The 26,949-nt window shown below is 38.7% G+C and overlaps 2 protein-coding genes across 4 annotated transcripts in view; both read right to left on the bottom strand.

Annotated features, from left to right (window-relative positions):
* Positions 1–5,208, bottom strand: part of LOC131255905 (disease resistance protein RPM1-like) — a 119,558-nt gene extending 114,350 nt beyond the window's left edge. For all 3 annotated transcript variants that reach the window (XM_058256846.1, XM_058256844.1, XM_058256845.1), the window contains exon 1: positions 4,980–5,208. The gene's annotated coding sequence lies outside the window, so the exon portion shown is untranslated. The remainder of the gene's footprint in view (positions 1–4,979) is intronic.
* LOC131255275 (putative disease resistance protein At1g50180) lies at positions 1,650–26,816 on the bottom strand. The gene is made up of 5 exons (XM_058255969.1): positions 26,066–26,816; positions 25,794–25,966; positions 23,918–24,197; positions 21,359–21,497; positions 1,650–1,815 (listed from the first exon to the last, which is right to left on the bottom strand). The coding sequence occupies exons 1-5, from the start codon at positions 26,814–26,816 to the stop codon at positions 1,650–1,652; spliced, it is 1,509 nt and encodes a 502-aa protein (XP_058111952.1).
* Positions 26,817–26,949: the final 133 nt, after the last annotated feature.

Below are 26,949 nucleotides of genomic sequence, written 5' to 3'. Positions count from 1 at the left end.
ATAAGTTTCAAACCCCGTTGATGTCAAATAAATATTATATTATTGATTTTGTCATATTAAGCTATGAGCGGAAGAGATCAAGCCCTGCTTGACCTTAAAAACAAGGGATGGTCGATGAATTTAGCCACCCCGACTCATGTAGTTGACCAAGGCAGAACTTAGGCGATCGACAGTAGTTGGAGCTACATGGCTTGCTTGCACCTAACACCCAGTCTATCCAAGATTCTCCTTGGACAATCAGATTAATCCCTTACATGGCCCGATCATATGCATGATAAATGTTTGAGACACATTGTGGAATCTGGGACCATGTTAGCCGTCACCAAAGAGTGAGGTTATTCATAACCATTAGTGTGATACGATCCGTTGAGACTCGGGGGCTAGACATAGTGGTATGACACACTGTACCTGGGCTGTCGGTCTACACTGGGGTGACGAGGTTGCCACATTGGTAAAACATTGCGTGACGAGCCTCCCTGCAGTGGCCGGTTAGCATGTAAGGAGTACGCGACCCTATCATGATATTGATGATACGAGTGGTGTGCCTTCTCCATATTGAGGTCGGGTGACGACCTTTACCCTAGTTGTGGCCGTCTCCAGATGATTAACCCTACTATAAATCCGATTTAAGTATAGGGACTTGATATAATGGAAACCCAAAATGAATTAAGTGATACTGGTGAGGAGCTGCCTAGTACCACAACGACCCATGTAATTCGGATAGAAACCCGAGATTCGACGGCGGTATACCAGCTTCATCAACTTGCTGTTTGAACTAAACATTAATAAGCACTCGGCTAATCATGCACTCTATAACATTTATTAGGTTGTGCTTCGGGCCAACCATTACGCATATGTTGACATCCTCACTAGTGATGGTGTGGACGTGGTTCTATATTGGTATAATTAAACCTTCGATCATGAATACGCATTTCATGTCATTCACGTATTTAAATAACCAAAAATAGGACTTTCATGTCATTCATGTATCTGTTTGATAACATATGAAACTTAAATAGTAGCACTGAATTGATCACTCACCCCAACCTGGGATGATGTTTTAAAACACCAACTAAACGATTTCGTCGATGTAGGTGCCCTAAAAGAGGATACGATTGTTGAGGAGTATGTGGACTATACCTAGAAGTTCTTATACTTCCAATGTGCATACAACCAAATGTAAACTGACATTTTAGAACCACCAGTTTGGTTTCCTTTTGAGGATGAGGTCACTTAGGGCGTGTTTAGATGCCGGGCCCAGATGGTACAACAATGTATATTTTAATAAAATATGCATTTCACTGTATGTCTATCCAAACATCAACATGTGGTACGCTGGCGGGCCGAGTACATCATCGAACCATTTTTCTTACTCCACATGTCTCGTATGTTAGCGTACAATGCAGGCCATAGTGCAGTGCTTTCATTGCACTGCACCGCACCGCCACAGCAGAGAGAAGTTTTTTTTTAAATGCTTTTCAGTAGTGTGGTTTAGCGGACCATTTCACAGCTCTACTCTCTCTTCTCTACAGCGTGGTTTTCTCCTGCTTATCACAGCCTTAGATTTGGATGGTTTATTGGGATTGATTTGGCCCACCAGATCAGCGGTCTGATCATCAATTTTGCGAAGACGTCGCTGCGTTGCGCGGTTACCTGCGTGCGAAATCAGCAGAGTACTCCGTCCCTGTTTCCTTTTTCCTCTTCCGGATATCTTGGGGAGGGTCGGATTCCCCAATCCTCAAGTTTGTATAGCTCAGATCAGAGCCTGATTCCAGGATCCAGTCGTCCTGCGTGCAGAACCTCTGTCCGTTCTTCCTGCTCGATGCGTTTTGCAGAGAGAGTCCTAGTTTTCTCGGAGTGCAGAGTCTTTCCTTTTCTTCCGATCGTCGTGGAGGGAGTCGGTTTTCCCTTAGGTATGGATTGAATGATCAAGATCGGCGAAGGTTAGTGTCGTGTGATGATCAGCAACTTCCCTCCTTCTATAGTTTTCATGGTGTGTGGCTTTGATCATCCGAGTGGGTGGCAGCGCCTCTGATTCATTTTCGGCGAGGTTTGTTAGGTTTTAAGGTGTGGTGGGGTCCACCTTTGATGGATGGTTCGGATCATCTTAGATGATCATGGTGGTGGGTCCCATCTCTGTCCGCAGTTGGGTTGGTTTCAAACTCCTCAGCACGGGAGCGAGAAAGGAGGAAGATAGCCTTCCTTTTTCAGGAGCAGTCCGGTCAAATCGTGTTTGATTGGGCTTTAAGTTTTTGTGTGGTGTGAGCCCCCCCCCCGATGCACACGCCCGTCTAAGTGTGGGGCTCACGTGTGGTTTAGGGTAAATCCCCTCTGTTCATTCATTTTTTCAGCTCACAGTAGGGCCCATCCCAACATATGGGGTGGATACAAGTCTTAGGTGGTCCCTACCTATGGTTTGTTCTCTTAATTTTGAAATAAGGGTCGGTACCATGTGAGGGACAAGTGGGGTCCATCATGCTATTCTACAAGGAATCCTCTCCAGTCATCATCTTGGTCAGATCATGTAGACCCATGCGTTCAAATGTGAAGCTGCTCTGAGCCTTTAGCGGGCCACAACACATTTTCTGAGAAGATTTTATCCATACTTCATCACTTCAGCCAGTGTAGCATAAAGAAGACTCCACTCCCAAACATTGATTTTAGAAATCCACAATGTTTATGTATACAATTGTACTCTAACCCAAACATTGTGAGTGGTTTTCAAAATGTATACGCTATCGCGTTACAGTACCACGAATACCTTAACGGGATAGTTTTACTTTCCAATACAATACTATACGTGAATCCAAACAGGCCCTTATTGCATTTTTTGTTTGGACATGTATATTGAGTCCCTAGCTGGGTGCACTTTGTAACTTAGTTGGATGTATGTATGCATGTATGGGGCTTTTTTTTTTTTCCTCGTACACTTGTGATAACCATGATATGCACTGTTTAATTTACTTCTTATGCATGATCATGATACAATTGGTAGACGCTTAACCAAATGACATTTCTGAAAGACTTAAGTGATACTCGAAATATCGGGGATCGAGTATGTACTTAAGCCCTGAAATTCGGAACATCACAAGTTGGTATCAAATCATGAGTTTGAGATTAAACTGAATCGTGGACTAAGGACTTACCATAATGAATACGTTGATGTAGATATGATTTTGAAAATTAGTTATATTGAACCCTAAGAACCAACCCCCAGATTATTAACTAGTGTGAACTCATGTGTAGAAAATTTAAACTTGGGATTTCCCTAAATTGATGTACTCTGGCTCCTAGGAGCATCGGTTGTTAGAGACCCATCATGGACTAATACTTGAGTGAGTGGACCGAGACGAATGAGGAAAGAGATTTCAAGTTAGAGAAATCCTATGAGAGGTTGTATGGCACAAATTGATTAGGTGGGATGAAAAGTACATTTAATCCATGAGTGATTCATGTGGGTTTTTTGTTAAATGCACTACACATGGGCCCACATTGATGCATGTGTTTATCCATGTTGCCCATTCATGTTTCCCTTTTCACGTGAGGTTCTGGTCATATACATTTGTTAGTGACCCAAAATCAATTAAGATTAGGTAGGTAATTCTGATTATGTGGCATACCAAGCAAACAAAATAATAAATAATAAAATAAAATAAATGTCTGAAATTGAGACAGTGGATCCATCTGGTTAAACCCAAGTCACTGGAGATGACCTGCATGGGTTGACCTCAAGTTACTGACCAATGGGGGACCAGGGTAACCAGGTCAACCCCGTTACCACCCAGTCAAATTCGGGTTGCTGACCCGGTCAATCCTGTCACCATCCGGTCGACTCAGTCGACCCTAAATGGCTGGCCAAGAAAGTGGGACAAGGCAACCCGATCGACCCTGGCTTGACCCGGACGACTGGGCCCACATAAATTTTTTTTTTTTTTTAAATGAAGAAAGATGGGAAGGGAGGTCTTACACGTGGGGGCTGTTATACCGCACACCAACCATATGGCTAATGTATCGGTGTCAGCAAGTTCCGTGGGTCCCATCATGAGTATGTGTTATATCCAAATTGTCCATCTATTTTGCGAGCTTGTCTTAAGGCTTAAGACTAAAAATAAGATAAATCTAATGATCAAGTGGACCACACTACAAAAAGCACCGGGGGATTGAACGTCTACCATTGAAACCCTTTCGGGGTTCCTAATGTTTTAGATTAATATGGAGTTTATTTTTCCTCTTATCTTTGTGACCCTATGAACATATTGGATGTAAAATAAAAGTTACGGTGGGCCCTATGAAAAATTTAACGGTGAAAATCATTATCTCCGCTGCTATTTGTGGTGGGTTCATTTGATCTTTGGATATGATTTTTTTTTTTTTTGTGTATATTACTATAAAATTGTCTCAACAAATGGATGAACGGTGTGGATATAATAAATACATCACTGTGGGGCCATGTAACTTTGATCTCCTTTGAACCGTTCGTACAACTCGGAGCTCGAGGAGCGTCACCGCTTGTCTTCGCACGACACGTACCTACATCAGCTATATAGCTGGTGTGTGGTACACCAGCTAATCCGTTTCCTTTGCAAAAGGGGTTCAAGACCCCTCGCCATTTTCCTCACCATTCACACCCTTCCTCTTCCCAAATCAAAACCCACCTTCCCCAAGAGCTCTCCAAAACTCCAGATCCCTTGAGGATTGCAACTCCTCTTCCACTGGCTAGCTATACCATTCAAATCGGTTGATAACAACATATGATCTACCTGGCCATGTTCATAGGAAGTAAACTGTTTTATGAGAAAGTTCACATACAGTGTTGTATGTGAACGTTTAGATATTAGGAATCTATGGTATGGACATGGATATTTGTGGTAATTACCTTTTTCTAGAATGTTCACCTGTGAATGTTATTCAGTAGATTCCAATATGAAAATCTTGTGTGTTGAATCATGAAAAAAAAAAAAAATAAATAAATAACGTACCTTAGCTGTTTGCCATTGAAGTTATCTTCAAGATTTGTTGGATGAAGAAGATGAATGCCTATTCTTAATTCATTCGTTTATAATGAGGTATTGATACTTCCTCTCTCGGCTTCATACCACGAAAGAAACGCTGCTGCTATATGTTGGACGCGTAAAGCAAAGGAAACTCAGCTTCAATTATTGTACGGAAAGCCATGGCCCAATAAAGTCATACATGAATGACAGTCTGGTCAAACATTCATCATTCCTCGCCAGCCCTGCCTTTCGTGGGCTATTGTTAAAAATAAAATGTAAAAACGAATATAGGCTGGAGGATGCTTACGTTTCCTCATGTTTTCAACCGTAGAAGCCCATTTTCCTTAGGACCTGTTTGGCCGGACCAATCCCACGGTATTAGGAGAGGTGGGACCGTGATATTCCGAGATATCCATGACGAGCTAAACAGACCCGGTGAACTTGTCCCGGGATGTAAGCAATCCCATGGATCTTAAAGCAATCCACTGACATCACCATCGTTACCTTAAAAATGATCCCATCCCTTGGTTGGACAGTTTGGAAGGTAAAATCCTAGGATATATCGGGCATGCCAAACAGACCAATGAACTTGTCCCAGGATATAGCAATCCCATGGATCTTAAACCAATCCACTGACACCACCATTATTACCTTAGAATCCATCCCATCCCTCTTAATCCCATGGGATTCACCGTGTGGTCCACTTGAGCTTTGGATATGCTTCAATTTTGGGATCATATACTAAAATGTATGGAAAAATGGATGGACGGTATAGATAATGACACATACATCGCAGTGGGCCCATAGAATTTATTGCACACTATTGCACACTGAGTTACCCGGTGTACAATCGTTGTAGCCAAGCAGCCGACAAAGAATCTTATCTATATCTTCAATTATTGAAGGAATTAGGGCCGGCCCTCATCCTTTACCTGTGTGGTCGAAATTGCACCACACTAGCCGAAGGATGGGTTTTTTCTTTTCTTTTCTTTCACGGCCGAACCTTCTAGTGTGGAAGAGGATTAGGTGAGACCCTGGAGCTACATCACTCACAGTGATGTATGTGCCTTAATTTCACACCGTCCAACCATTTTCAAGGCTCATTTTAGGGCATGACCCGTAGAGATACACCTGATTAAGCTTTAGTAGGATTGAACTGCCGAGGGAAAGTATTAATTAGCGATGACAAAAGGATGAAAGAAGTGAGGGGAAACCATTAATAAATAAAGGTTCTCACCGACAACCTATACGATATTAGAGGCAAGCTACGCAATACCATCGTACTAGCAATCTAGTTCCCTCACACCATCAACCTAGTTTCCTCTTAGTGATAGCCTATACCTCCTCTTGCCTTAACTTTTCCTCTATAAATTCACACCCTCATTGATCAAACAAAGAGAGTAAGGGTAAGGAACTGAAAAGTGATTTGAGAGTGAAAGCTAAAGGCTTTCCTAAGTTAATTGGGGAATCCATTAGCAATTTTCACAATGGTTGATCATAGAAGCAGCTCGAATGAAGAGTAGGAGTACAATCAGAGGCGTCTAGCCATTGCTTTCAAATAAGAGTGTTTGATTTTCCCTTTTCTCGAGGACGAGATTTTCTTTAAAGGGGGTAGATTGTAACAACCCAAATTTTTATGGTAGTTGTATACACCGGTACCTACAAATATGCCTCATGAGAAAGGTGCTGAATGATTACAAACATTGTAAAAGAAATATCCTCGTTCACAGTATGGTAGGACTGTTGAATTTCGAAGACAAAATTCTCTTTAAAGAGGGTAATTGTAACACCCCGTACTTTACATTACTCGGGTGTTAACATGAAGGCCTAACTTAATGTATACACAAACCTGACTCATTTGAGTGTTCACTTCATTCTAACATAAATCAGATCATTAGGAACCATCTCCATCCATATATTGAGTCATCCAACCGTTGACTCACAAAAAGGACTATCACATCATCAAAGAATTCACACCGAAGTGGAAAAGAACTAATTCTAAGAACCCAATAGGGATAAAACATCAATTGAAACTTTGTTAGATCGACGAAGTGTGCGAACTCAATTTTGGAAAGTAGGTCGTCGAATCCACCATCCATTAGTCAGTGATCTCTGATCAGACAAAATCCCCACCCTAATGTAACAAATGGACTATTCAATCCCATATTAGCCATTAAATTCTGTATAATTAGTCCTAAATCCTAAATCATCGAGAAATTTATTTTATGGAACGATTCAACCATATGAGTTTCACGAGTGGTGGGTTAACCATTAATTAGGGATCGTGACCATCTAGCTCTAAACTTAACTGTTAAAAACTCATCCAGATAGACTTTAGAATCCCTGGGACCATTAATAATCAAATGAAGCTAACCCGACCATCAGATTGATGGAAATCAACACAGAAGGACCACAATTCCTTGATATGGCTTGCCTGAGTTTCTAATTTTCTTCATCTCGGGCCAGATACCATTTCAAGGACTGTAAAACCCATTGGACGGAGTAGATTTCTTACAACATATGCGTGGGCTCCACACTTAAGGGTGCGTGTGCACAAACTGTGCACAATAGCAGTGCACCGGACCAGGGAACCAGGTCAAAGTTGTGTTAACTCGAGAATTTTCGAATTCTCTACTTTCAAATCTTGCCACTTGAAATTTCAAACTAACCACACCGCACGTTGAGGTGGAACGGCCCACCATCAAGGGCCATCTCGAAGATCCGAGTCGTCCATCATGCTCAGCAGGGACCACCGACCACAACCACGTTCGTTTCGCACGTGGCGGTACACACGCACATACACGATCGTTCAACGCTGACTCCCTCACCAACTGGGCTATCCTCATCAACAAAACCACCACCAGCAATGTCGTGCTAGCAGATCCATTCGCTTCAGGCGCTTAGAGTTCGTCTACGCTGTTGGCTAGAATCCCTGTCACGCTTACCACTTTCAAAAATGAGTCCCTATCCGGCAAAAGGTAGAAGGAATCTTTCCATTCTAGGAAACTATACATCCCAGCTGTTTCCCACCTTCCAGAAGCCTCTCACGAGAGATCTGGGATGTAGAATTTAGGGTGACCCGAAAATCTCATAGCAAACCGAGATTTTCACTTAAACTTCACTACAACGCGAGTTGTCTTCGTTTTGAAAGGGTGCGTATTTAACGGTTCCTATTTCTTCGTAGAATGGGACCCAAGAGCTTCCTGGGCAACATCTTAACCGTTTAAACTCATCAGATCTTAGGATCAACTGACCCTTGCGAAAATGCCATGATCAGCGGATCATCTTCCTTAAAGTGACTAGAAAAACCCATCGTCGTTAAGTGGACACAATCTCTTGATCAAAGACGACCATCAGGTGGCCCAAAGCACCAAAAATCTACTTGAATGACTAGAATACAACCATGCAATTAGATTTCCTCTGTAGGCATTAACGATTAAACCATCAAGTCATTAGCGAATGTAACTAATCCTTTGATTAGTTATTTCGAACTCTCTAAAACTGATGGCTGTACTAGCCAGAACTTTACTTGGCTTTACAAAGCCCAAGAATCTAACTCATTGGACACGTGAAAGAAGAAGAAACTTTGCTATTTTACTGTGGCTTCAAGCTCACTGAGTTTGTCCCAAACGGACTATAAGAGCTCCTTATATAGACATCTTCCATCAAGGTGAAAAGAAACAAATGCCCATTTAAAATACACTACAGGGACATATTATTTACTACAGTAACAAAAACCAAAATAAAATATTAAATAGCTTGCATCAGGAACCAAACAGTCGCATGGAGGAGAACGCCAGTTGCTGGAATCTTCTTTCAGCATTTATTGTCTTTGAGATTGCACCATTTTGGTTTGGTCTTCCAACACTCCCCTTCAAACCAAAACCGGCTTCATTCCGAGCATCGTTCTTAGTCGTTTGAATGCATCTGTCGGTAATGCCTTTGTGAAAATATCTGCCACCTGTTCCGTAGCATGACAATACTCTAATTTTATAGTTTTTTGCTTCACTCGATCTCTCAGAAAATGGTATCGGGTATCAATGTGTTTGCTTCTTCCATGCTGCACCGGATTTTTGGCTAGTTCGATTGTCGACTTGTTATCCACATATATGACTATGGATCCTTCCTGCGGATGCTTCAACTCCTTTAGTAGGTTTCTCAGCCAAATTCCCTCACAGACAGTGGATAATGCTGCCACGTACTCTGCTTCACATGTGGACACCACATTCTGTTTCTTCGAATTCCATGTGAAAGCAGTTGTTCCGAGATAGAATACATAGCCAGTGGTGTTTTTTCTTTCATCTTGGTCACCTCCCCAATCACTGTCTGAGTAACCATATAGCATTGCTTCATCAGTGTATGGATAGAAAAGACCGAATTCCATTGTTCCTTTGGCGTACCTGAGGATTCTTTTTGCGATTAACCAGTGTGATTCTTTTAGTGCTTCCATGTACCTACTTAGAAGCCCAACACTGTAGACGATATCCGGCCTTGTGATTGTGAGGTACCTTAGGCTTCCAATCAGACTCTTAAATATAATCGAGGCAACGCTTCTTCCTTCTCCGTCCTTTGTTAATTTTAAGCCCGTTGCTATAGGCGTGTTTACGGCATTGCAATTGGCCATCTTGAACTTTTCCAGCAACACTACAAGAAAGAGGGTCTTTAGCGACGAAATTTTTTTTCGTCGCTAAAAGTGACTTTCAGCAACGAAATAAATTTTCGTCGCTAAAAGAGTACCTTTAGAGACAAGACTTTTAGCGACGAAAGTTTTCGTAGCTAAATCGTGGACGAGACTTTTAGCGACGAACATATTCGTCGTTATAAGTTCAAAACATTTTTTGGACAATTACTTTTAGCTACGAAACTTTTCGTAGCTAAAAATCGTGTATGGGACTTTTAGCGACGAAACAGTTCATTGCTAAAAGTAATTTCCCGCTTTTTTAAAAAAAATTCAGTTAAGAGTTTTAGCGACGAATATTTTCGTCGCTAAAAATCAAAAATTTGCTTTTAGCGACGAAAACTGTCGTTGCTAAAAGTATTGGGTATTCCACTTCAAAAAATTTGGCCCCGACTTTTAGCAACGAACCAAAACCGTCGCTAATAATTTTTCGTTAAAAGTAATTTCTAGAAGAGTTTTAGCAATGAATATTTTCATCACTATGAAAAGTCTGCTTTTAGCAACGAAAACTTTCGTCGCTAAAAGTGTTGTGTATTCCAGTTTGAAAATTTTGGCTTCGTTGCTAATAATTTTCCCACTTTATTAAAAATTTTCCCACTAAAAGTTTTAGCAACGAATATTTTCGTCGCTAAAAGAGTTGTGTATTTCGGTTTGAAAATGTTGGCCCTGCTTTTAGCGACGAAAAGTTGCGTCGCTAAAAGTAATTTCCCGCTTTTTAAAAAATTTTCCCTCTAAGAGTTTTAGCAACGAATATTTTCGTCGCAAAAAAACAGAAATTTACTTTTCGCGATGAAAATATGTATTTCGGTTAGTTTACTTTTGGCCCTGACTTTTAATGACAAACCAAAACCGTCGCTAATAATATTTTTAGCGATAAAAATGTTCGTCGCTAAAAGTAATGTTGCTTTTGAAGAAAAAATAGGAAATTTGAAATTTTTGAGAAAAAAATTATAATATGAGAAATTTTTTGAGATTTTTAAAATAAAAATTCTGAATTTGTATTTTAATTTTTTTTGAAATATTTTATAATAAAAATGATATTTTATTAAAAGAGTAAAAAAATATACATTTTGGAAAAAATGTTATTTTTAAATGTAAATTGAAATTTATCTGTGAAAAATAAAATTACTAAATTATTAGGGAGATCCACTAATTGAACCTTTAATCAACTCTTTTTGGACAATTTAATCAGTTCAGATTGAATAGTAAATAACTTCAGATGTTTAAATCAAATTCACTAATTTCTCCCAAATTGGATCACTTGCCCTCAAATTTTGAAATCGAACGTTCGAATCCTTGATTTTGTTGGAAAAACATGAAGAATCAAGCATTTCTCACCAATTGGCACTAATTTGGTACGATTTGAACAAAAAAATGGAGCAAAATTCAAAAATATGACAATGTTTGAGAAAAACTTTAAAAACAAAATGATGCTTTTGGAAAAAAAAAAAATCAACATTTTGAAATTTTTAAGGAAAAAAAATAAAATATGAGAAAATTTTTTAGATTTTGAAAATAAAAATTCAGAATTTGTATTTTTAATTTTTTTTTTTGAAATATATTATAATAAAACATCATGGTGATCCATGGGTTTGCCATAACCCGAGACAAATTCATCGGGTTTGTTTGGCTCATTTGGCATATCATGGGATTTTACCATCCCATCCCTCCTAATCCCTCTTAATCTGCTTGGCCAAACAGGCCCTGAATGTATTTGGTCTATCCATGTCATCCATCCATTTTTCTGTCTAATTTAAGGAGTTGAGCCCAAAAGATCAAGTGGATCATATCACTGGAAACAATGGGGATAATAATTTCCACCGTAAAAACCTTTCTAGGCCCCACAATGATGTTTATTTGTCATCCAACCTAGTTCATAAGATCATACAGACATAGATGAAGTTAAAACACAAATATAAGCTTGATCCAAAACTTCTAGGGCTCCCAAGAATTTTTCAAATGTAGATGTTCAATTCAATTGTATCCTGTTGTGTGGTCCTTATGAACATTGGATATGCCTCATTTTTAGTCTCAATCTGAAAATTTATCCATTAAAATTAACAGATGGAGAGGATAAAATACATAAATTATGGTGGACCTCACAGAGTTTACTCGTAGTGAGTTACTCACTATGCAATCCACTTCAATGGTAATAAGCTATATGGGCCCATAGAAGAGTTCAAAAATCAGGCAGATCTAAAATTCAAGTGGGCCACACGTCAGACAAAACAGCCGGGATGGAACATCCACCATTGGAAACTTGCTAGGACATCAGGATAATATTTGTACCCATGGTTTTATTCGTGTGGTGATAACCTTATTAACGGTTGAGATGGTGTATAAATATCATAATGGGTTATAGGAAGTCTCAATGGTGGACGTTTCCATTCTCAATATTTCACTCGGAGTGGCCTAGCTTAGTTTTGAATCTGCCTAATTTTTAAACCCTGTCCCATTACGAGCTTGAGAAAATCATGAACAAAGTGGTTTTATTACTGCATTTCTGTGGGCCCACATAGCTTCTGGTCACAAGAACTTCCCATGATGCATTTCGTCATCCATCCCTTGGCATGCATTTTGCAGTGAGGATTTTGACAACTCACGGTGCCCCTTATCAGCATACATTGTTGGGGTGGGTTTTCAATCCGTTTTGCTTCCTAAACTATGATCTCCCCTGTTTTTGTTATAATCATGCCATAGATGCTATGGTAGCAATGCTTCATTGTTGATCCTAACCTATCATGCTTGGATTCGAATATGAGCCATTTGATCTTTAGTTCTCAATGTTCTAAATTTTCTATCCTAGACAATCATTAGTTCAGTGAATGCTTCTTAGTATAGACTAGAATATGAATAGTTTATTTCATCATCTAAGATGTATTTCGAGTTCTAAACCCATCCTCGATGGCTATGGTATGGTGGGCACCATTCTCTATCAAAACCTTTATAGCGACTGATGCAGGTATGGACGTGATGAGGTCGATCACTATCTTCCTCAAAGTGGATAATTATTCCAATTCCATGGAGCTTTTCTATATTCTTCATAAAGATTCCTCGAATCCATGAGAAAAAATAGATATAAATTCTAGTAAATTCAAAAATAGCTTAATTGATGATAAAAAAAAAAATGAAATTACATGCGTTTTTAATTGTCACTTGCACAAATGTGATTCTTTACAATTATAAGCAAACCATGATAATCCTAACAAATGGATGAATCGAAATGTTGATTGGACCTATTTTTGCGTAAATGATCTTGACCGTCCATTTTTAATTCTATTTACCGAATAGTCAAATTTACTAAATTAGTGTGATATTTTCATGGTAGTTCTTGAAATATGAATTAGACCTAATGAACCGTATTGATCAATGGTTTGGACCATCTAGGTTCTGTATAAAAATGGGAGCACTATAACTAATTGTGTTCGTAGGCACCAGAGCATTTCTAAATAAATAAATAAATAAGTCCTTGTGGAGCAACAACATTCATGGGAGATGTGTTAGTGTTCCCTCACATAAAATTTTTAAAATAAAAAAATTTTAAAAAATTAGGGCTTGATACCAAAAATGAGAGGGATATAAATCTCAAGTGGACCACACCACATGATAACAATAGTGATTGGATATCCACCATTAAAACCCTCCTAAGGTCTATTGTACTTTTTATTTGACATTAAATCTATTGATTAGGTCATACATGCCCAGATGAAGGGAAAAAAATATCAGATTGATCCAAAACTGTATATGGCCCCCAAAAGTAACTTAATGGTCCACGCTCATTCAACACTGTTTCCTATAATGTGGTCCATTTGAGATTGGGATATACCTCGTTTTTTGTCTCATACCATAAAATGATATGGAAAAAAAGATGGACGGCAGGGATGAAACACATAAAACATCGTGGGGCCCACACAACACCGACCACCAGCCACGAGCGTTGGTGTCAGCGCGAGTAGAGAGAGGGAGATATACTCTCCTCTCTCGGTCTCTCACTCTCTCTGTCTCCTGTCTCGCACGCCCTCTCTCGGTCTCTCACTCTCTGTCTCCTGTCTCGCGCCCTCTCTCTCTCTCTCTCTCTCTCTCTCTCTCTCTCTCAGTCCCTCTCTCAACCGCGCCCTCTCTCTCTGTCTCTCTCTCGCTCTCTCTGTCTCTCTCGGTGCTCTCTCTCTCGTGCATCCTCTCTCTCTCTCTCTCTCTCTCTCTCTCTCTCGGTGGATCGGTGGACCGTGATCGGGTATCTCTCTCTCTCTCTCTCTCTCTCTCTCTCTCTCTCTCTCTCTCTCTCTCTCTGACCGTTCTCACGGTTGACGGAAATCCCTAATTCTAGATTTGGGATTCGAAATCCCTAATTTCTGGATTTGGGATTCGGAATCCCTAATTTGCCTGTATGGGATTCAGATTTGAGGATTCAGAATCGAAAATCCCTGATTTTTTGATTTTTTGGGGATTCATATCTGAAAATCCCTAATTAACAGATTTGGGGATTTTTTGGGGATTCATATCTGATTTTTTGTTGAATGCAATGGGGAATGTTCTGTTATAACTCAGAGTACAAGTAATGTTGTTGTTTTATTTTGATTTAAAATCTGGTTTCAATTTTAGATTTATATGTAATAGTGTATTACATTGTGTTTTTGGATTTTCGGTAATTGGCATTTTTTTATACAAGGTTTGCCATCTCGTGCACAATATGAAAGGCGGATGTTGATGCAGCAGCAGTTAAAATAGCCATGGCTAGAGCTGGGTGTGAAAATGGTAGTAAAGTGGAACAGTAAGAAATGGCCTTCATATTGATATATTTAACATTGTTGCTTTGTGGAATAAAACTGCAAATCCTATATAAAAGAGAGGATATGTGGCTATTAGAGTCTTTTTTCTTCACTTTGAAACTGGACTTTATGGAGGATGCGTTTTTTAAGGTTTCATTAGATTGGTCTTGGTCTAATCTTTCAATCATTCTCTAACTGTTAAAAGGAAATAAATTTCCATCTAGAGTTGGTTACGAGTGTAGTTTTCTATGTAACTGTTAAAAGGAAATCAATTTCCCCCTCTCTTTTGGTGACTCAAACAGAAGAAGCCATCTCATAATTGAGGTTTTGTTATAACCTGTGTTGTTTTCTAAGTGCACATGTTTTCATTAGTATATTTATATTTTTGCCAATCTGTATTTTCTTTTAAGCTTTAATTTCTCGGTATCTTATGCAGGTCGCTTCAGATCATTATGGTTATTCTGTTATTGTATTTGGTGAACTCATGGAATTCCATGAAACTGATTGAATGGAAGGAGCTTCTGTTGTTCATACAAGTCATGTTTCTGATTTTTGGATGAATTGGGTGTGTGAAATTGCATGGAACTGATCAAATGAACATGGAACAATGAATGGCCTAGATGTTTAAACCACATCTCGTTGGGTCCGCTGTACAAAAAAAAAAAAAAAGGTTTCAATGGATGTGCATCCACTCTTAACCATTGTTTATGTTGTTGCTCACCTAAGTTGTGGATTGGCCTCATTTTCAAGCCCATGGCTCACCATGAAAGGGTATATCTAATTCATGGGATAGGTGTCTTCAAATTTTGAGGATGTGTTGCAAGAAGAAAACCTTTACTTGATTACTGAGGTAAGTTGCTGATTTTTTATTTTTATTTTTCTGTTGATGAAGTATATTAAACAGCATGATTTAGGTCTTCATCAAGTTGCTGATACAGTTACATTTGTTGCCAGGCTATTATCATTTTGCAGAAATATTTTAGACCAATGAAATTTTAATATGACTGAAATGGACGGACAGCTGAAGGAAGCTGGTTGTCTTCATTTTCATTTTCTAAAATTTTGTTTGTCTTTTGCTTTTTGAACATGCATAGAATCCTACAAGGAATTGGGAAAATACAGACCAATCTTAGACTTCTTAGTGACATTCTATTTGGTTGTAAACAGGGGCACCTTCTCTGATTTGAAGCTTCATCTCATCATCAATAATGCCAGGTTTTCTCTTTTAAGTCACTAGATAAAACCCAAGATTTCTACACCCATATTCACTCTACAACCGTCATTACTGTCTGACTATTGCACCCTTCGTGTATTCCAAATCATATAAATGATGGGCCACATTCAAATATTGCATCAATATAGCCTATCTAATGAGTATATTGTTGTAATGTTCTCCCCAAGTGATCTCTGAAATATGAACCACGTTTTTCACAGCTCATATGTTTAAACTGAGATGATAAATTGTAGGAAAATAAAGATGGTGTATGCAAACATTTCTTGTATATCAGTCCCTCGGGAGGACATGTTGCGAGGGAAGGTGGATTGTCTGTTGACACCCTTGTGAGCTGACTTGGCATGATTTGATTGAGTCGCGTGTTGATGATAGAAATGGAAGAGTGGATTAGATGTGCCTTGGCCTCATCTAAGATGGTGCAACCCTTACCTTGAGGCCCACTTTGATGAATGTATTCATGATGCCCATCTATTTTGCTAGGTCATTTTAGCTCATGAGCTCATAAATGAAGTAGATTAAAATCTAAGGTGGACCACACTATAAGAAATAGTTGTGATTTAATATTGGACCATTAAAAACTTCCCAAGGCACACTGTAATGTTTATTTCTCTACCATTAAAAACTTCATAAGGCTTATCATAATGTTTATTTTCTATCTAATTTGTTAATATGGTCACAAAAATCCAGATGGAGGAAAAAAAACTAATATCAACTTCATCCAAAACTTTTGTGGCCTCCTTAGAAGTTTTTAATGGTCAATCACACCACTGTTTCCTATTATATGGTCCACCTGATATTTAAATTTATTTCATTTTCTGGGCTCATGCATTAAACTAATATGAAACAATGGATGGACAAAATAGAGCATGGGATTGCCTGGTGATCAAGTCACCAAGGATAACTTTGGGTGACTTGACCTGACCTGACGTGAAAGGATTTGATTTGCCACATGTTTAGCTGAGTATGTATTTGATCGAGCTTATCTTTATGGCACGGTTAGACAACTTGTTTGTCATGGACAATCCCATCCATCATTCCATTTGATTCATGGCCATTAAGGTAGCATTGGAAAGAAATCAGCCATTTTTAAATAAAATGAGCGAAAAAACGTGGCAAATCCAAATCGAAAGTGAACCATACATCATGAAACGGTGGTTATTGAATGCTTGTAGGCCGTAAACGTTTTGAATTTTAAATCTTGGTAGACATGGGCATTTGAGTGACTGACACAAGTATTTAAAACTTGGTTTGTTCATGTTTTGATTTTCTAAACATTGTTACCGTGTGATTGTGGAAAGGGAATTGCTAACTGTAATTAAGGAGAAATCCAATGAAAGTTTGTTTGCTTTTATGATTCCTATTCTTACTTCCTCATTTATGAATAGTGTGAAAGATATTTGGATGATGTTTCAAATTGTAGCATGAGTATGTTTGTATGCTTCAATATTACAAAGAGTTTCCATAATGTTTGACTTGTATTAGCGATTTGGATGTAAGATGCCTATTCAAAGTTGAAGCAATCATTAAGAGTGTAGGCTCAGGGTTCCACAATGCTTACATGGATGCATGATATAATCTGCTTATTAGGTGCAAGCCACTATATGGGTTGCCTTGTGTAAAATTCACGGCAGTGCACGGATCTGATGGGCCACACATGTACATTAAATGCTTATTGTCCATTTCTTTTGCATATGTTTGTCTGCCAGATTTGTGACTGACTTGATTCTTGGACCCATCCATTTCTTTTGGATATTGTCTCCAACTTGAAAATTAGAACTGCCTAAATTTTGCACAAGAAGATTTAATCAATCTAGCACATCTAATAGAATTGTGGAAAGCTGGGATCTCACACGCATCTTTCATATTAGCATGTGCAGCTACATGTGGATGGGCATGGCTCCAACTTGAAAAGCAGAACTGCCGAGATGCTCACAAGGTGTGGTATAGGACATCTTTTGTTGTACGATTATGACACAATCTAGTTAGCTAACATGAATCGGCTCATCTTTCTTCCAGACCAGGCATGCATTTTTCCACATCCTGTCAATTTTCTCCATTTGGATGCATTGTGCTTGAGGGCACAATAGTTTAACTATAACTTGCATGAGTAGTGAACCCTTGGAACAATTTGCGATTTGTAATAATGGAAGATATATGAACACATCTAACACTGAAAATCATTTTGATGGAGAATCTACTTGTATGACCCTTAACATCTATGCATCTTATTTCTCCTCCATCTCAAGGTGGCATGACCAAGACAGACGCTCAGACCCTTTCAGAAATTAATCCCGATGTTGTGCTTGAGGTAAGAATTCAACTAGGAATGTATTTATGTGGAAATTATTCGTTTAAGGTCCTTGACTTGATTGTTTCAGATCTTTGCATATTGCTTGATGGTCATGTGTTGTTTATGCAGTCATAGGTCCCATGATCATGGTAGGATGTGTGCTTATGCTATTAATTGTGTTCCTATATAATGCGCATGCGTGGTTAGTTTCATGTAGATGCAATGTCGCAATACTGAAGAATGTAGTGTAGTACCCATGGAAGGATCTTGAGAAGCAATCTTTAAGTGCTTACATTTAATAAAATGCATATTTAAGTTATTGATTATTGTGCTTACTAAAACACTAAAGATTTAAACTGAAGATATAATGGTAGTTCAACACCATTTAGCTATCAAATTGGCATTTAGCAAATAAAATGGCTAGAGGCCCGAATTCAATGAGCAATATCAGATTGTCAAGATCGCAGAATCAAGTGTGGATTTGGGCTACATTCAACAATGGGGCCTCAATTTGTTATTTTGTATGCTCTTTGTTTTTTTTTAAGGGTAATTTGTATTGTTTGGGGTTGCCAACTTGCCATGCATTTATGCCATATGGTGGATGAGAACCAGAGATTAAGAATTGTGCACTATTTGAATTCTAGCTCATGTTTTAATGGTAGCTACATTTTAGACAACAAATGCTACAAATGTCACACATTTGCTTGCTAAATGGGACTCAACAAATTTTATTTATTTTTACTTTTATTTGTAAATTATTCATTTATAAATGGAAAGGGTGAACTTGTGAACACATGGTAGTGACGTAGCATCAGCTAGCAGCTAGAGCCAGAATAGATTTTGGCATGAGTGTGGGAATGCTGAACGAGTGGCACAATTGGTGATATGTACCATATGCATATACTGTTTAATTTTCCCAGAAAACTGAAGCAAAACCTGCTCAATCTTAATTCTTTGCCAGGAATGAACTATCTATACCAAGTTTCAATTTTTATTTTTATTTTTTGTCTCACTTTATATCTTTGTACAGACTGGATAAAAACCAGAAAACTGAGTTGAAATGGATAACGTCCAATATGGAAGCCTAAAATTGAACCCTTATTGCATTTTTATCACTCTAGGCTACCTAGCCTTGAGAAATTCTAGAAATTCTATACTCCCATAAGTTCTTATTCAAAAACAGGCAGAAGACAGGTGGAGTTAGTATGTCCATCTCATCTTTCAATCCAAATTACATTTTTTTTTTCATATTTCAGAAATAGGAAAATACTTGTTCTTTGGGTGTCTTTTCTAATACTTCAGGTGCTTTCTTGTACTAGCCAAGAAATCAACTGCATGAAGATTCAAGTACTAGAAATCAAGTGATGCTAGCAATGATCTTCAGATTTTCAATGCTGAGAACTTACAGAGCAACAATAAAATCTACTACAGGTTTGTTTTCACAACCAAATTTAGGTGGATGCCCTTTTTTGTTGGTGGATTGGTGGTGGCCTTTTTCACCAAGTTGGTGTCTACTTTGAGGCTAAATCATTTTTTGAGTTTTGCAATACTGAGTAATCTTAGAAAACCTGAAGTTTCTGACATAAGTTTCTGATGTAGAGTTTGAAAACCAAAAATGTTAGAAATATGAAGAAATTCTATGTCCACATTAAGACGTTTCTTGTTACTTGATTTTTGCAGGTTCATATGTATGTAGATTCTCTCAGGAAAAGGTTATAACTCAGTATCAGGTAACACCATTTTAAGCCAGGTTTTTTTTTTTCTTGCCAAACATGCAAGGAACCCATCAGAACATGAACTCAATCCTCGTGTACTGTAGCATTGGACAACCACATGCATTATGACTCATCAGATTATAGTTCTGGATTCACCATCCATAAAAATATGTGTACAGTTGAGTGGGAATGAACCATCCATAAACCATGTGTGCAGTTGAGTGGGAATGAAAGGGACTAATTAAGTCTTGCAATAATGTGAAGGTTCATATAACTTAAACTTTGCAATCTATTCTTGGCTGTCATTGTCATAAGGCCATAAGATCGAAACATTTTAGCCCTATCTATTAGTTATTGCATGTTAAGGGTGTCTTCATGTGCAAATTTCTACACTTTGCTATATACCAATATGTGAAGACTTCAGTTGCATTGTACTTAGTGCTCTTTGCCTCCTGATATAAAGCAATCATTGTAATTTCTCCATTTCTCTGTGTGCTGTCTTCATTGTAACTTAGCTGCACTGGTCCTTTGCCATACTATTGTTTGGTTTTTGGCTTTTTGCTAATCCTTTGCTTTTGAGATGACTCAACATTGGGGAGATAAATGGACCCTCCTTGAAACTATAATGATAATTTGGTTTAAAAATCTCAACCATTTATTTTTATAAGCTGGCTTATTGTCATTTGGTCATGTTTCTATTCTTAATAACTTCTTTCAACTCTTTGTGATGTGATAAGATTGTTTGTGTTTGGATGAATGTACTTTTATGTTTGGATGGCTAGTTTGGGTTTATATGGATGTGAATGTGAATATGATGAAATATATTATATATCAGGTGTATATAATATTCCAGCAATTTTGGGCTGGAAGGGAAAGTGAGTGAGAGACTTTTCGTAGGGAAAGTGAGTGAGAGACTTTTACCTACGAAAATTTTCGTAGGTAAAAGTTTTGTGCCTATTGTAAGCATTTTTAGCAACGAAAATTTTCGTCGCTAAACGTTCGAACAAATATTTTTAGAAGCAAAAATTTTCGCTCTGAAAAGTCTTATAAGTTTTTTTAACGACGAAAATTTTCGTCACTAAAAGTGGAACGAATATTTTAAGTTTTATAAAGTTTTTTTTAGATATTTATGGCAGCGAAAAGTTTCGCTGTTAAAAGTCTTGTAAAATTTTTTTAGCGATGAAAATTTTCGTCGCTAAAAGTTGAACTTATATTTTTAGCAGCGAAAAAAGTAGAACTTATATTTTTAGCAGCGAAAATTTTCGCTGCTAAAAGTCTTGTACAGTTTTTTTAGCAACGAAAATTTTCGTCGCTAAAAGTTTAAGGTATATTTTTGGCAGCGAAAATCTTCGCTGCTAAAAGTCTTGTGATATTTTTTTAGCGATGAAAATTTTCGTCGTTAAAAGTGGAACGTATATTTTTGGCAGCGAAAATTTTCGCTACTAAAAGTCTTGTGATGTTTTTTTAGCGACGAAAATTTTCGTCGTTAAAAATATTGCCTTTGGCGACGATTTGAATTTTTCGCCGATAAAACCCTTCTACCTCGGTGTTTTAGCGACGAATTTAGCGACGAACATTTTCGTCGCTAAAAGTTTTTAGCTACGAAATTTTGACTGTTAGTGACGAAAATTTTCGTTGCTAAAAGTAGGATTTCTTGTAGTGCAATTCCTTGGCATACTTCTTCTGAGATATGTAGATACTGCCATGTTGTTGCTTCACTTCAATGCCCAGAAAAAAGGATATGAGACCTTCGTCGGTCATCTCGAACTCCTTAAATATGGCCTTCTTGAATTCATCAAAGATCGGTCGGCTATTTCCTGTAAACAGCAAATCATCAACATATAGGCATGCTATAAGTATTTCACCATGAGCATTCTTCTTGATGTAAACTGCATGTTCATATAGACATTGGGCGAAGCCGTTCTCTTAAAGATAGTTGTCGATGCATGCATTCCAAGCACGTGAAGCTTGCTTCAATCCATAGAGGGCTTTCTTCAGTCGATACACCTTGCGTTCCTCCCCTTGCATAACAAAGCCTTCAGGCACAATATAGACCTCTTCTTCCAGAATTCCATTCAGGAATGCAGATTTCACATCCAGTTGGTAGATCATCCAACTGTGATGGGCTACAAGGGAGATAATCATCCTCACAGTGTCAAGGCGAGCAACAGGAGAGAAGACTTCTTCATAGTCCACCCCATATTTCTGTTTATAGCTCTTTGCTACGAGCCTTGTCTTGTAGCGATCGATCTCGCCATCAGCATTTCGCTTGATCTTGTACACCCATTTGACGCCAATAGTTTTCTGGCTATTAGGAAGCGTAATCAGCTCCCATGTGTCATTTTTCTCAATGGCATGAATTTCTTCTTTCATAGCAATTCTCCAACATTCTTCTTTTATGGCCTCCTAAAATGTCAGAGGCTGATCTACATACAGGCAGAAAAGATTGACCTCTTCAGTTTGCTCATAGATGTCGCTTAAGCTTTTCATTTTTATAGGTGTCATGGGTGAGGATGAGCTAGCTGAATTTTGACTTGATGGAGTACTTCTAGGAGTGATGGAATGTACTCCTGGACTTCTGTGTACTGATGATCCGGCCGAAGAAGGTGTTGCGGGCGTTTGCTCTTGATGGTCATGTTTTTCATCATGTTCTTCTATTTCGACTAGAATATCTTTGGTCGATTCTTCATCATTCCATTTCCAAGCTTCTTCCTCACTAAAAATCATATTTCTACTCACCACTACTTTATTGGTTAGTGGATTATAAAGCTTATAGGCTTTAAATGCTTCACTGTAGCCGATGAAGATGTATTTTTCACCACGATCATCAAGCTTCCTTCTTCTTCCTTCTGGAACTTGAGCATAGGCAATATACCCAAAGATCCTTAGGTGTGCCACGCTCGATTTGAAGCTACTCCATGCCTCCTATGGTGTCATATTTCTGATGCTCTTGGTTGGACACCGATTGAGCAGGTAGGCAGTACATGCAACTGCCTCTGCCCAGAAGCTCTTTGGCAGGCCTTTCTCCTTCAGCATGGTCCTTATCATGTCGAGGATGGTGCGGTTCTTCCGTTCTGTAATGCCATTCTGCTGTGGCGTGTAGGCTGCAGTGTGTTGTTGCTTGATGCCTTGTTCCATGTAAAAATCTCGAAATACATTTAAGGTGTACTCTCCACCTCTATTAGATCTGAGTACTTTAATTTTGTGACCACTTTCAATTTCGACATGAGCTTTGAAAATTTTAAAGATAATAAAAGCCGAAGATTTTTCTTTGATACAATACACCCAAAGTTTTCTGCTGAAATCATCAATGAAGGTAATAAAGTATTTATTACCTCCAAGAGAGGGTATTTCAAGTGGTCTACAAATATCAGTGTGAACCAACTGAAGTGGTTCCTTTGCTCTTCTATACACTCCACTTGGAAAAGAATTCCTTTGTTGCTTTCCGAGTGTACACACCTCACACACATGTTTTGGAGCTTTAATAACCGGCAAGCCATGCACCATGCTTGACGAGGATAAGAGTTTGAGGCTACTAAAATGGAGATGCCCAAAGCGAAGATGCCATCTCCATGAATCATTCTTCACGAGTCCATAGAAATATTTCTCAACCCTTGTGTTAATATGAAGCGGGAATATGCGATTCTTCACCATTTGGACTTGAGCCACAAGTCTCCTGTGAGCATCTCTTATAGAGAGAGAACAGTTCTCCATGTGTATGACATACCCATTCTCAAGGAGTTGGCCGATACTGAGGATGTTATTTTTCATGTTTAGTACGTAATACACATTAGAGATGTAATTTGACTCACCATTTTTCTAATAAATTTTAACTTTTCCTTTGCCTATCACAGCTACCTTTGATGAGTCGCTAAAACTCACGTCACCACGAACTCCTTCTGTGAATTCCACGAACAGTTCTTTGTTACCACTCATGTAGTTGCTTGCACCCGTGTCGAGATACCACACATCTGGCCGTTCACATGCCTTTTCTTGTGCGAGGAGGAGTCTTCTTGTTCATGATGTAATGCTTTAGCATAGTTGGATCGTTCATCTTGATCCACTTTACTCCAACACTCAGAGGCATAATGGCCGAATTTCTTGCAATTATGGCATTAAACGTTCTTTGTATTTCCACGACCACGTGTGAATCGGCCTTTACCATTTCCTCTTCCATGGAAACTGGTAAACTTTTGTTAATTTTATTGATGGCTTGGATGATATCCACGACCTCTACCTCTTGCACGATTGCTAGTGCCATGTCCGCCTCGTTGTGTATGATCATTCTTTTGTTCTTTTAGAGTCAACTTAGACTCTAAGGCATGTTCAAGTGTTGAACCAGCATTCTTTTGCATTCGTTGCTCATGCACTTGCAACAATCCCCCCAGTTCTTCAATGAACAGTTTGTCCAAGTCCTTTGATTCTTCGATCACCACAACCACGTGCTCAAACTTGGTTGTGAGAGATCGCAGTGCCTTTTCAATGACACGTATGTCTTCAACTTTTTGACCATTTCTCTTTAAATTGTTAATAATAACAATTAGACATGAGAAGTAGTTAGAGATACTTTCACCTTCCTTTATGTGCGCCGCTTCGAACTCGGCTCTTAGTATTTGAAGGCGAACCCGCTTCACTCAATCAATACTCTTGAAGATGGTGCCAAGAATATCCCAAGCTTGCTTGCTTGATGTTGCTTCGGCAATCTTTTCAAAGGTTGATTCATCCAACCCTTGATAGAGGAGGAACAAAGCCTTGTTGTCTTTCTTCCTTTGATTTTTTAAAGCGGTCTTTTCTTCGTTGGTGAAGGCGGCTTCTTCCTCTATAGTGGGTTCTACATACCTATTGGTGACGATCTCCCATAGTTCTTGTGACCCGAACAACGCTTTCATTTGAATGCATCATATTTCATAGTTGTCCTTCGACAACTTAGGAACCTGCGGCTGGATTGTGCTGGCCATTTTTTCTATTTTGAAGGAAAGAATGACTGATTTTTTAATGAAGGGAGAGAAGGATAGATGATCTGATTTTTTTTCAAACAGATTTTATTTTTTTTTGCTAGAAAAACTTTTGAAATCTGATTTTTGTTTTTTTTTGTTTTTGAACAAACAGATTTTTTAACAGATTTTTTTTAAGAAAAAAAACTACAGATTTTTTTTTTTGGCTGAAAAAACAAAACAGCTGAAATTTGATTTTTCTTGGCTGAAAAACTGCTGAAATAGCTTTTTCTTTCCTTGGCTGGGAAATACAAAAAAAACCGCTGGCACCTTCACGCAGCAAAAGACTTGGCTTTGCAATCTTAATTTTTCCAAAAGGATTTTCCTTTTTAAAACAATTTTTTAAAAACAGATTTGGGAGTGTCTAGACTTGCGGCCACCAATCTGTCGAAGCAACAGTCAAAACAGTCATGCAAAGAACTTGCAGTGGATGTCCCCAGGCTTCAGGCAGAATTTGCAGAAACTCAAAAGTTGCATAGTCAGAGTCTGGATGAGACAAAATTGACTTTGAAAGCACTGTTGGATGAATTCGTTTACTCAGATGACGCTACGAAATCTCTTGATGAAATGAACAAGAATCTCTAGCTCTGATAGCAGTTTGATGGCTGTACTAGCTAGAACTTTACTTACCAAGCCCAAGAATCTAACTCACTGGACACGTGAAAGAAGAAGAAACTTTATTATTTTACTGTGGCTTACAAGCTTAGACTATAAGAGCTCTTTATATAAACATCTTCCATCAAGGTGAAAAGACAAATTCCCGTTTAAAACACACTACAGGGGTATAGTATTTACTACCGTAACAACAACCAAAATAAAATATTAAATAGCTTGCATTAGAAACTGAACAGTCGCATGGAAGAATTGTACGGTTGCATGAAAAAGAACGCCAGTTGCTGGAATCTTCTTTCAGCATTTATTATCTTTGAGTTTGCACCGTTTTGGTTTGGTCTTCCAACGAGAACAAAGTTAATATAGCCTTTAAAAAGGCCACTTTTTGGGCATCCTTTCCAAAAATTGAGAGAGAGAAGGCGCCGCTTTGGGTGCCACCGTCGGTCGAGTTGACTCGGTTCGAATCGGGCCGAGTCCAGCGCCTCTGCAGTTCTCCTAGCAGAATGCCTTCTTGCAAAAGAGGGACCAAGCCTCTGTTGCATGCAGAGGTTTGAGATTGTAGATGAGATCGGAGGGTCCAATGCAAGAAGATGATGCGACGTCACCTTTGCGTGTAGTGATGATTACCCTGCTACCATATTCGTTATTGGGCAATGCATTGCGTATGAAATTCCATACGGCTGCCTCCCATACATCATCAAGAACAAGTACATACCATTTGTTCTGCTAGTAGCTCCGTAGCACTTGTATGAGCTCGACCTGTGTCATCGCGTCTAAACCTTGGGGAGATGGATCTTTCTTCTCCTCAAAGAATTGCTTTACCATGCTTCGAAGCAGTTCCTCCGCTTTGAACGATTGTGAGACAGTGATCCAAGCATATGTTTCAAAACATTTCTTCACCTGTTGGTTATCATAGACTTTCTTTACCAGAGTGGTCTTGCCAATGCCACCTATCCCGACCACTGAAATCGTCAAAAGTCTTGAATCTTTATCGACCAACCATTCAATCAATTGACGCCTTGGTACATCGATGCCCACAAGATCAACTTCCTCAATGAAAAGAGCTTTCAGTCGAGGATCATACCATTGATCACTCATTTTTTTGGAGCTTGAAGTTTGCTCCATACTATCCAGAGAGTAAGCATCTTTTCTTTCTTTAACACTATGGACTCGGGTTTTGATATCTCGTATTGATGATGCAGTCTTATGGCGCACCATAGGCTGCTTGATGAGTTTATGAAGAAAATTGATGCATCTCCGAGCACCCTGCTGCTCTTGTGCTTGGCCGACCATGAACTCGTCGAGAACATCCTCAATGTTGTAAGCCACTTCTCTTATTTGTTTCACCCATGTCTTGAGGCCTTCATCGGTATCTTGTCTTGCATCAGCATCCCTTAAGACGGATCTGATGCTTTCAAACTCATTTATGAGTTCACGGACTTCTCTGCCGACCCCCTTCAACGACTGCACTTCATTCACCAGCAAAGGCCCCAAGTATTGTATTAAGAAGTTCACAGCACTCTCTGCCATTTCTTTTTCCTCTCTCTGATACTTAACGTTTCCTTAGCTATCAAAGTCCATCACACCTACTTGACAAGAAAAAGGAAAACTATCTTCAATTATTTAACAGGATGGCATCGTCCTCTCAATCTCTACCTTTTCT

This window comes from Magnolia sinica, chromosome 9 (assembly GCF_029962835.1).
Source record: "Magnolia sinica isolate HGM2019 chromosome 9, MsV1, whole genome shotgun sequence".
Lineage (NCBI taxonomy): Eukaryota > Viridiplantae > Streptophyta > Magnoliopsida > Magnoliales > Magnoliaceae > Magnolia > Magnolia sinica.
This window is presented reverse-complemented; position numbering and strand designations above follow the sequence as displayed.

Bases quoted from the DNA above. Each gene is read 5' to 3' on its own strand.
- LOC131255275 (XM_058255969.1), bottom strand. From the start codon at position 26,816: ATGGCAGAGAGTGCTGTGAACTTCTTAATACAATACTTGGGGCCTTTG. The intron at 24,198-25,793 runs GCATTCTGCTAG...AACAATTTAAAG, and splicing joins GGTCCCTCTTTTGCAAGAAG to AGAAATGGTCAAAAAGTTGA. The intron at 21,498-23,917 runs GTAGAGGTCGTG...TGCTGTTTACAG, and splicing joins CACTAGCAATCGTGCAAGAG to GAAATAGCCGACCGATCTTT.